The sequence below is a fragment of the Symphalangus syndactylus genome, chromosome 22, assembly GCF_028878055.3.
Source record: "Symphalangus syndactylus isolate Jambi chromosome 22, NHGRI_mSymSyn1-v2.1_pri, whole genome shotgun sequence".
NCBI lineage: Eukaryota > Metazoa > Chordata > Mammalia > Primates > Hylobatidae > Symphalangus > Symphalangus syndactylus.
In genome coordinates this window covers 12,227,706-12,239,824 of record NC_072444.2, presented here as the reverse complement: position 1 = coordinate 12,239,824, position 12,119 = coordinate 12,227,706, and the positions used below count along the sequence as shown (strand labels likewise).

General features: G+C 41.1%; 1 protein-coding gene across 3 annotated transcripts in view; it reads left to right on the top strand.

The window, feature by feature from the left end:
• The window catches only part of MACO1 (macoilin 1), a 68,782-nt gene that overhangs the window by 32,530 nt on the left and 24,133 nt on the right, over positions 1–12,119 (top strand). Inside the window, exon 7 of one of the 3 annotated variants that reach the window (XM_063631548.1) lies at positions 4,408–4,512. The exons of the other annotated variants lie outside the window; for them this stretch is intronic. Within the exon in view, the coding sequence (XP_063487618.1) occupies positions 4,408–4,512 (105 nt within the window). The remainder of the gene's footprint in view (positions 1–4,407; positions 4,513–12,119) is intronic. 3 annotated transcript variants of the gene reach the window in all.

Here is a 12,119-nt window from a genome sequence, read left to right as displayed (position 1 = left end):
AGGATTCATTCTTAGTGTTAAATAGTCTTATGGGTTTGAATACATTTATAATGGCATGTATCTACCATTACAATATACAGAGTAGTTTTACTGCCCTAGAAATCCTCTGTGCTCTGTCCATCTATCCCTCCCCTCCCCTGACCGCTGGGAAGTGCTGATCTTTTCACTATCTCTTTAGTTTTGCCTTTTCCAGAATGTCGTATGGTTGGAATGATATTGCATAGCCTTTTCAGATTGACTTCTTTCACTTAGTAATGTGCATTTAAGATTCCTCCATGTCTTCTATAATTTTTTTTTTTTGAGATGGAGTCTCACTCTGTCGCCCAGGCTGGAGTACAATGGTGTGATCTTGGCTCAGTGCAACCTCCACCTCCCAGGTTCAAGCGATTCTCCTGCCTCAGCCTCCTGAGTAGTTGGGATTACAGGTGGCTTCCATCACACCTGGCTAATTTTTGTATTTTTGGTAGAGATGGCGTTTTGCTATGTTGGCCAGGCTGGTCTTGAACTCCTGACCTCAGGTGATCTGCCTGCCTGGGCCTCCCAAAGTTCTGGGATTACAGGCGTGAGCCACCGCACCCATCTATAATTTCTTTTTTTTCCCCCCCGAAATGGAATCTTGCTCTTGTTGCCCAGGCTGGAGTGCAAGGTGCGATCTCAGTTAACTGCAACCTTCACCTCCCAGGTTCAAGTGATTCTCCTGGCTTAGCCTCCTGAGTAGCTTGGATTACAGGCACCCGCCACCATGCCCAGCTGATTTTTTGTATTTTTAGTAGAGACGGTTTTTTAGTAGAAATGGAGTTTCGCCATGTTAACCAGGCTGGTCTTGAACTCCTGACCCCAGGTGATCCACCCACCTTGGCCTCCCAACGTGCTGGAATTACAGGCATGAGCCACTGCGCCCAGGCAATTTTTTTTTTTTTTTTTTTTTAAATATAGAGACAGGAACTTACTATGTTGCCCAAGCTGGTCTTGAACTCCTGTGCTCAAGTGATCAACCTGCCTCGGCCTCCCAAAGTGCTGGGATTACAGGTGTGAGCCATCATGCCCAGCCTGCTCTGTGTCTTTTCCTGGCCTAATAGCTCATTTCTTGTTAGTACTGAATAATATTCCATTGTCTGGATATACCACAAGTTTATCCATTCACCTGCTGTAGGACATCTTGGTTTTTTCCAAGTTTTGGCAATTATAAATAAAGCTATAAACATCTATGTGCCAGTTTTGGGGTGGACATAAGTTTTCAACTTCTTTGGATAAATTCCAAGGAGCACAGTTGCTGGATCATAGAGCATGTTTAGTTGTAAGAAACTGCCACAATGTCTTTGACAGTGGCTATACCATTTTGCATTCCCACCAGCAATGAATGGGAGTTTCTGTAAATCCTGGCCAGCACTTGGTATTATCAGTGTTATGGATTTTGGCCACCCTAATAGGTGGATAGTGGTATCTCGTTGTTTTAATTTGCATTTCCCTGGTGACATATCATATGATGTTACATCTTTTTATATGCTTGTTTACCATCTATGCATCTTTTTTTGGTGAGGTGTCAAAGTCTTAGCCCACTTTTAAAATTTGTATAAATTCATGGTGTACAAGTGCAATTTTGTTACATGCATAGATTGTGTATTGGTCAAGTCAGGGCTTTCATCCAAATAATATACATTTTACCTGTTAACTAACTTCTCATCATCGACCCTCCTTCTACCCCTTCATCTTTCCGAGTCTCCATTGTCTATCATTCAACTCTCTGTGTCCATGTATACACACTTTTTAGCACCCACTTATGAGTACAAACATGTAATATCAGGCTTTTCGCATCTGGCTTGTTTCACTTAAGATAATGACCTCCATTTCTACCCATGTTGCTGCAAAAGACATAATTTCATTCTTTATGTGGCTGAACAATATTCCATTGTGTATGTATACCACATTTTCTTTATCCAGTCATCCATTGATGGACACTTAGGTTGATTCCATATCTTTGCTATTGTGACTAGTGTGGTAGTAAACATACAAGTGCAGGTATATTTTTGATACATTGATTTCTTTTTCTTTGGGTAGCTAACCAGTAGTGGGATTGCTGGATCAAGTGGCAGTTTTACTTATAATTCTTTGAGGAATCTCCATACTGTTTGCCATAGAAATTGTAATGATTTACATTCTCACCAGCAGTGTTTAAGGGTTTCCTTCTCTCCACATCCTTGCCAACATCTGTTACTTTTTGTCTTTTTGGTATTAGTTCGGCCCATTTTATTTATTTATTTATTTATTTTTGAGACAGAGTTTCACTCTTGTTGTCCAGGCTGGAGTGCAATGGTGCCATCTTGGCTCACTGCAACCTCCACCTCCTGGGTTCAAGTGATTCTCGTGCCTCAGCCTCTCGAGTAGCTGGGATTACAGACATGCAGCACCATGCCCGGCTAATTTTGTATTTTTAGTAGAGACGGGGTTTCTCCATGTTGATCAGGCTGGTCTCAAACTCCTGACCTCAGGTGATCCACCTGCCTCGGCCTCCCAAAGTGCTGGGATTACAGGCGTGAGCCACCTCACCCAGCCAGTTGAGCCCATTTTAAAATCAGTGTGTTTGTTTTCTTATTGTTCTAAGAGTTCTTCGTATATTTTCGATAATAGTCCTTTATCAGATGCCTTTTGCAAATGTTACACTTTCTCTCAGTCTGAGGCTTTTTATTCACTTGACAGTGTCTTTTATAGAGCAGAGATTTTTATTTTAATGAGGTCTAGCTTATCAATTTTTTCTCTCATAGATCATGCCTTTAGAGTTGTTTGTGTAGTTTTTGTGTCCTGCTTTTTTCACTTAAATTATATAAAAATCACTTTCTCAACTTAGTCTAACACTCATTTTTACATAGGGTGGAATATTCCATGGCAGGCCAGTGCAATCATTCAGAAATCATGGTCGGCCGGGCACGGTGGTTCACGTCTATAACCCTAGCACTTTGGGAGGCCAAGGCGGGTGGATCACTTGAGGTCAGGAGTTTGAGACCAGCCTGACCAACATGGTGAAACCTCGTCTCTACTAAAAATACAAAATTAGCTGGGCATGGTGGCACACACCTGTAACCCCAGCTACTTGGGAAGCTGAGGCAGGAGAATCACTTGAACCCAAGTAGTGGAGGTTGCAGTAAGCCAAGATCACGCCACAGCACTCTAGCCTGGGCAACAGAGCGAGGCTCTTTCTCAAAAAAAAAATAAAAAAGAAATCACTCTCTAAGATCAGGCAGAGCAGGGTGCGACACCTGAACTGCTGTCCTGAAGTTTCAAGGCCTGCAAACAGAGGAATCAACAATTTTGTTTGCACTTGCCACAAGATTCCCTCTCAAAACAGCCCAAGACCATGTAGTTTCTTGTCAGCAATTGTTACTTCTTTCAGTTTCCTTGTTAAGGGAGAGAATTTAACACTTTGAGTTAACAAAATACTAAGTGATCCATAATCTGCAGAAATGTTGAAGCAAATGTCTCTTCTCTATTTATTTCCATTCCACTGCCTTTTTTGTTAAGACAGATTCGTCTTTTTTATTATAGTGTTTATTTTTAATATGATATCAACCCTTTAAAGTAGTTGAATTGTATCTGGTATAAAGAGTCATAAAGGAAATATATCCAGAGTTTGCTTGGTAGAGTACCATTTAATAAAACTGAGTAGAATTTAGAATGATGATTTTTTTTTTTTTTTTTTTTTTTTTGCAAGTAGAAGAGATCTAAGAGCTATCTAGACCAGCTTCCTTGAACTCTGTTTTTTTCATTTTTATCAGTGAAGTGAATGAACCCTGGAAGATTACATGGCTGGTGTGAGTGACCAAGCTAGGGTGACGGTGCCAGGACCAGAGCTGAAGTTTCTTGACTTCTGGAACCCTTTCTGTTATACCATAGTACTTTAAAAATTTTTATCAACTCGCTTTTTCTGCTTTATATTTTTTTTGGCTTTTTGTTTTGAATGCAAATACAACTAACATTGGCCCAAGGATTGGCACTAGAATGAGATTCTAGGATCTCATGGCTAAAATCTGTAGAAAAAATGGTTAGAATTTCAGAATTTTTTTTTCCTACTAGAGAGGTGCTGTTGTGTGTTAAAAATTCTTGCTCTTGCCAAAGACACATGAGTGTACTTACTTATCTCTAAATAGAAGGGGGCCAGCTGCTTGTATCCTTGAAAGCTTATAGGATCTCTGAGACTTCAACTCTGGTTAGGGCTAGCTTGGGAATTGGTCTGGTCCAGACAGCCTAGAGCCCCACAGCATGGGAATTGTTCTTTATATCTGGAGTAGGCTTAGCTTGGCAGCAGCAGATTTAAGAACCCTGAACTAGAAGATGTTGAGACCAGGGTTGTAACCATCAACTTACCCTGCAGAGAGGCCACCATTAACCTTGTTCCTCATTCTTGCTTCGAAGGCCTAGAGTCCTGGGGTGTGCACATTGCCATGATGGTGAGCTCCTAGAAATTTTGAAGCCATGGAAAAGAGAGTGCCTTTTCTTAAGGAGAATATGGAAATCTGGGTAAAGTGTAATGTATTGAATACTCACTCTTTTATTCCACTTCAAATTCATTTGGTTATTTTAGGCACATCAAAATGATATTACTTATAACTTGGTTTGCTCCCATAATTAGTTCTGTTTATTTAGAGACTTGAGAGCCTGAAAGGAAATGGGGAAAACATTGCTCAGGATTTTTTCAGGAATCTCCAAGCAACTGGTAGACCTGCCTCAGAGAAGAGGGAAGCATAGAGAAGCACTTTGGGAGATTTTAACTCATTTGTTTACACTGAGAAGTGTCTTTTGGTTTTTTTGTTTTGTTTTGTTTCTGGAGACGGAGTCTCACTCTGTCACCCAGGCTGAAGTGCAGTGGCACAGTCTCGGAACCTTCACCTCCTAGGTTCAAGTAACTCTCCTGCCTCAGCCTCTCAAGTAGCTGGGATTACAGGTGGTGCCACCACATCTGGCTAATTTTTTTATTTTTTTTAGTAGAGACGGGGTTTCACCGTGTTGCCCAGGCTGGTCTCGAGCTCCTGACCTCAGGTGATCTGCCTGCCTTGGCCTCCCAAAGTGCTAGGATTACAGGCGTGAGCCACCACGCCTGGCTGAGAAGTGTTTAACTTACACTCATATGCAAGTACTAATTTAAATTAACAAATCTGAATCTAGAGAAATATTTTTAGAGCATATATATTGATAACAACATAATCTATAAATAAGCTATATAGTGTTCTAGTCATCAGTGAGTATGTTGATTAGTATTGTGTTTAGTTGTCTGTGATACAAGTTTTTGTGACTCATTCCTTTCTAGTTTATGTTGGTGAGTGAGCAAAGTGTCATTGCCCTTCATTGTACTTTCTAGCCCACTTAAACCTTGTATTTATGTTTTTTGATTTTAAAACATAAATCTGCTCTTTTTTCCTTAAAAGGGCAGATGAAGATAGGAAACATTAAAAATGATCAGCTTTCCTCTGTGACTAGACTTTCCTGATGGCACACATTGCTCAAATGTGGCTTGACTAGGAATTCACAGACTTTCATACTTCTGAATTTAACCTTGTCTTCCAGCTACCAGCATTTAATACTGCTGTGTAACCTCTGACTTTTTTTTTTTTTTTTTTTTGAGACAGAGTCCTGCTCTGTCACCCAGGCTGTAGTGCAGTGGTCCGATCTTGGCTCACTGCAACCTCTGTCTTCTGGGTTCAAGTGATTCTCCTGCCTCAGCCTCCCGAGTAGCTGGGACTACAGGTGCGCGCCACCATGCCCGGCTAATTTTTGTAGAGACGGGGTTTCACCATATTGGCCAGGCTGGTCTCGAACTCCTGACTTTGTGATCTACCTGCCTCAGCTTCCCAAAGTGCTGGAATTACAGGCGTGAGCCACCGCGCCCGGCCAACCTCTGACTTTTATAAGACTCCTTGGTGTATTTGGTCTTGCAGTTTAGGAAAAAACTAAAGTAGACATTTTAGGGTACTTATTTTTTGTTTCTCCACATTATAAGATGTCTACACCCAATTTAAAATTATACCTTGGTTAAATAGAAAGGACTATATTTTTAGATACTGATTTTTCATAATCAGTGGATTCAATATGATTTGGTGTGAATAACTATAAAATAGAGCAAAGTGAAGAGAGAATCCAAGATGTCCCTATTGTGTGATCTTAGAGAAACATTTCAAAGCCACTAGTAAATTTGGGGGCTAATGCTATTTACTATCTATATTTCTATCATTCTCTATCTCTTATAGGGAACTGGCCTGGGTCAGGGTTAGGAGTGATTGAGGCTGGCTCCCAGCTCCAGGGCAAGAGAGTAAGTTGCAACAGAAGGTGGAGAAGAAGGTTGTAGGCATGAAGCAAGAATCGAATCCAAAGCTAGGACCTGACCATTGGATTGAAGCAAGACAGAGCAGTCAGTTTAGGAGACAGAGCCTGTGAGCATTCCCTGGACTGGTAACCCAGGGGCAGGTGGCTTTTCGTGGATTATTCCATCCTTCCCCCAGGGCCCTGACGAGTCCTTAGTGGGAAACCACAGTAGTTAAGTGGGAAAGATAACAAACAATTCTCTTGAAAAGTTCAAGCCCATCTTAAGGTAATTAAAGGAACCCAAGATTGTTTGCTAAAGTGGGGTGGGGAGGGGGCAGGTAGCAAAACAGATTGTATAGTATGAATCCATTGAAAAATATGGGTAGGGGCCGGGCTCAGTGGTTCACACCTGTAATCCCACACTTCGGGAGGCTGAGGCAGGTGGATCATTTGAGGTCAGGAGTTCAAGACCAGCCTGGCCAACATGGTGAAACCCCATCTCTACTAAAAATATAAAAATTAGCTGTGCGTGGTGGCATGTGTCTGTAGTCCCAGCTACTCAGGAGGCTGAGGCACGAGAATCGCTTGAACCTGGGAGTCAGAGGTTGCAGTGAGCCAAGGTCGCACCTCTGCACTCCAGCCTGGGCCACAGAGTGAGAACCTGTCTTTAAAAAAAATGAAAGATATATATGGGTAGGGCCAGGTGCGGTGGCTCACACCTGTAATCTCAGCACTTTGGGAGGTCAAAGCAGGTGGATCACGTAAGGCCAGAAGTTCGAGACCAACCTTGCCAACATGGCAAAACTCTGTCTCTACTAAAAATACAAAAATTAGCTGAGTGCGGTGGCGGGTGCCTGTAATCCCAGCTACTCAAGAGGCTGAGTCATGCAAATCACTTGAACCTGAGAGGCAGAGATTGCAGTGAGCAGAGATCTGCCTCAACCAAAAAAAAAAAAAAAAAGAAAAATATGGGTAGATGTATTTCTCATGTGCACAGAAAATTACTTGAAATATATACCAGATGATCAATTGTAGTTGGCTGTCAGAGACATTTACTTTCTGCATTGTTTATTTCTGTATAGTTTAAGTTTTTATAACATGCTTATTATACCATAATAGAATGTAAGCTCAGTAAGGGCAGGGAACTTATTTTCACTGGTTTGTCACAGTACACAGTGCTTGGCTTGGCACAGAGTAGATACTCAATAAATACTTGTTGAATTAATAAATACTACCTTTGTGCAGGGAAAATACTGGGAAGCAGGGAGGATGGCACCCAGTAATTTTATCACAGTGCAACTCAAAGGCTTTTGAAGTTAGAAAACCTGAATATCACATTAGACCCAATCGAGGACTACACATCCAGTGTCAAACTCTTTGTTATTTTTGAGGTTATTAACAATTTTATTTCTAAATAGAAAGTCTTTTTGCTCCAAACCCCTTTTCTTGGTATTTCATAGGAAGTTTTAAAATCCAGCACTCTGTCAGTAGTTTTTCCCAAGGCTTTGAAAGAGGTGTAAGAATTTCTGGAAGTTACAAGGGAAAAGAGAAAAGTCCTCTGAGACTGCTGTCAAAAAAGGCATTTGCTCTGGCAGTGGGGTTGGTTGTGCTTCAGGGCCAAGGAATCTAGACACAAGCCTCATCTCAGCCAGGAACAGGAAGGATAATCTCAGTTTGCCTTATCTTATTCATCTTTCCTGGTGGGTCTAGCCCTCTCTGTCCTCGCCAGTCCCAGATCATTCTTTGTCTTTGTGGTAACTGGAAATACAGCTCAGACCTCATATTAAAAAAAAAAAATTAAGTTCTGGGATACATGTGCAGAATGTGCAGGTTTGTTACACAGGTACATACATGCCATGGTGGTTTGCTGCACCCATCAACCCGTCATCTATATTAGGTATTTCTCCTAATGCTGTCCCACCCCTAGCCCCCCACCCCCTCAACAGGCCCTGGTGTGTGATGTTCCCCTCCCTGTGTTCATGTGTTCTCATTGTTCATCTCCCACTTATGAGTGAGAATATGCGGTGTTTGGTTTTCTGCTCTTGTGTTAGTTTGCTGAGGGTGATGGTTTCCAGCTTCATCCATGTTTCTGTTCCAACCTCTCCAAGGAGATCCTCCAGGTTAGAATATGTGTTTGGCTGCTTTCTCTCTAGTGCTACAGAGAGAATAGTACATTTGTTTCTTCTCTTCTGCTTTGAATGCATTTTGCTTGTGTCAGGAGTAGTTTGCGGAAGAAAATCTGATCTTGGTAGACAGTGATTCAGGCTTTGGGGGTTCCCCTAGCTGCTTTCCCTGCAGGTGGCTACACAACAGGGTGCTGACAGATTGCTGCAGAGTCACCTGCTTGTCCCCTCCGTGAGTGATGGCGACCACAGCCGGCCTTTCTGCTTCTGTGAGGCATAAAGTAATTTTCTGGAACAGCATTATTCTAGCTGAGAGATAAAATTGTAATAAAAATGTATGAAATTTTAGAATGGGAACTATGAAAACTAGACACTTAGATGTTCTAGCTAGACTAAATTGAATATGTTGGCTATAGCTGCTGCTAAATTATTTGGAAATTATCAAGTGGGAAAAAATAAGTAGTAGAGCCATCTGTCTATTTAGTAAGTTTAGTGTGTTTTCTGTCTCTGTGGAAACATGTTTTTGATTTATGTTTTTCTAGCACTATGTCTGAGCAGATATACTTTGTTGGACCTGGTTAATTTTCATTTTCTGCTATGCCCATAATATTTTATCTACCTATGGTTTGACTCTGTTTATATTAATATACAATATAGTTTGAGTTTATTTTAACCATTGCAGGAATTTAAAACTATCGTATTCTGGGATATAAATGTGGTAATAGAGGCATGATTTTATACTTAAACAGGGTTATTTTGTGGCTTGAAAACCACGTGGCATTTTAGAAACTAGGCATAAGTGAATTTAAGCAAGCAGTTTACCGAATGTCTCCATATCTAAGAGGCCAAACAGGAAAGTGATTATGGTGTATGGATAAATTATGAAGTAACACGTAGGTTATTGGGGAGGGGGCTTCTACATAAACATGAAAAAAAAAATTTTTATGTTGAGTCCCGAGAGTTTATCAAAACTGATTTCTAGATAGGCTGTTTGAAAGTTTACTCCTAGAATTGAGAAGGAACTATTACACAACGTTGAAAGGCTTTATGTTAAATTCTGAGTCAGTACCTCTGTTGGCATATAATGAATTTAGTTTTTCATCAAAGGGGGTTGGGGTGGATTCCCTGAAGGGAAGGTAACCGCAAGGAAAAGGAACCATATTCGTTAAATATTATTCATGCTATCATTTAGAAACTGGCTATTTGGATACTTTGCCGGCCAATGTGGGTATATTTCAGTCTTTGCAAATCTCTTGGGTACCTCTTAGATCTTTAAAACCAACTTTCAGTTTCTTTTTTATAGGTAGAATGACAACTCTCCTCTATCACAAGGTACATTTCACTCTTTTTGTTAGAGTGTTCCAATAGATTCAAAACAGAAACACAAATTAATGAATTAGAAAGGACCATTGCTCCCCCCACACTCTGCTCCAGAGCAAGGAATGCAGATTCAGACTCCTACAGGAGTGAGTGAGGCAGGCTGGGGTGAGCATTCTGGAGTCTGGCATTGTCATCATTCTCATTCAGTACTGAACCTGACACCCAGGATTTGGGAAGCAGAAACCCTTCCAAAGGGGACAGCCAGTTGTTGCCATGGGGGATTGTAGGCCCAATGTTGCCAAGTCTTCTGATACTTTGGAGAGATGCTGAAAATATCTTTACATGAAACCTCTCAGTTAAAAAACTTTTTTTTTAACATCATATAGGGGGAGGGTCAAACAAAACACGTTTATGGGCCAACCTCTGTGCCTCACCTTTTCTGTTATACTTGTGTTTTGCTCCCTGTAGCCCTCTGGCCCCACCAGTGAAAACTTGACTTTCCTTTAGCAAGGACTTTTCTATTAGGGAATACCTGGTAAATCCTATGAACTAATCTGCCATATATTAATGGGACCTTTTTGCTTTTTCTTCTAAAATCTTCTGTGCTCCTAGAAAACAGGCCATGTTGACCGTACCTCTAGAGTGAAACACCACTCCCTTTACTGTTAAATTCCCACACCTGAGTGTGAGGCTTTCATACCGCTTAGAAGGAGAGGGGACAGCCTTGTGATAAGGGTGGTTTGGGGCCTTCTGGCATTCTTCAAACTATACTGTGCGGAGAGCTGCTTACTCCATCTGTGTCTAGGACTGGTAACTTCTTCTACATCAAGATATTTTTCTACTTTGTTCTCAGAGCACAAAATACACCAAAACTCAGAATGTGGGTCCTGCTTATTCACAGACAACACAGGGCTGGCTTAGAATTTGAACTTCGCAGCACCATTTCTTGTAACGTGTGGTACAGTGAAGTCTCAAGTCAGAGCAGTGCCTCCTCTCCTGCAGTCAATGTTGTACGTGACCAAGAGATCTTTCCAAAGAGAGCAGGACAAGCAGGACAATAAACTGCAGCTACAGAATCTAAATTTAGAAAAACTATTATTTTGATAGGAGCTGATGAATAGGAAGTAGTTGAGGTAGATTTAAAAACTGAGGCATTCTTGGCCGGGCACGGTGGCTCACGCCTGTAATCCCAGCACTTTGGGAGGCCAAGGCGGGCGGATCACGAGGTCAGGAGATCAAGACCATCCTGGCTAACATGGTGAAACCCTGTCTCTACTAAAAATACAAAAAAATTAGCTGGGTGTGGTGGCGGGCGCCTGTAGTCCCAGCTACTCGGGAGGCCGAGGTAGGAGAATGGCGTGAACCCGGGAGGCGGAGCTTGCAGTGAGCCAAGATCGTGCCACTGTACTCCAGCCTGGGCGACAGAGCGAGACTCGGTCTCAAAAACAAACAAACAAACAAACAAAAAACAGGCATTCTCTGTATCAGAAAGTTAAAGTTTCCCTTTTTTGGAGTGACCTAAAAAGTTTATGTTGGCTGCGCATGGTGGCTCACGCCTGTAATCCGACACTTTGAGAGGCCAAGGTGGGAGGATCACTTGAGTCCAGGAGTTAGCTTGATCAGTCTGTCAACATAGCAAGACCCAGGCTCTACAAAAAAAAAAAAAAAAAAGTAAGAGACTTGGATTTTCCCTAAGGTTTTGGGTTGTTCTGAAACTGCCCTGTGACGTGGGCAAATCTGAGAGTGTCAGTGAATGCAGAACAGAATGGGGAGCAGGTTAGCAGTGTCCTCTTAAAATTATCGAATAATAATTAAAATGTTAAAAATAAGTTATGCATATTGTATCTGATTTTGAAAAGGAAAAGATAACCACTATTTTATATCCTTCCAGCATTTTTCTCTTGCATATATATTCTTTTTACAAAATTAAGCTCATACTATGTATGTTTTGTAGCTTTTATTTTTCACAGACTCTATAGTGAGCATTCTTCCATGTCACGGAATATTCTTCATTGGTGATTTTTTAATGATTTAATTTTTTAATGACAAACAAATGTGAATGTGCTGTAATTTATTTAGCCACCCCTCTGTGGAATATCTAAGTGCTTATGATGATTTTTTTCTTACTATAACAGACAAGCTTTTACCTAAGATATGAATATTAATGACTGCTGATACACACTTGTCAAATCTGACTAGATTCCTTTATGGGCCTTACTAAAATGACTAGTTCTTGGCACTCACAGCTTTATTCTTGAAGAACTTTAAGAAGTCAGTAAGTACCCTGTTTCCCTAAATGACCAGTTGGGTGAAAGTCTCTAGAATTCTTTTCTGTCTCTCTTTGCATTCCTTTAGGAAAATTAATGTGTTTGCCTTTTGTGTTTG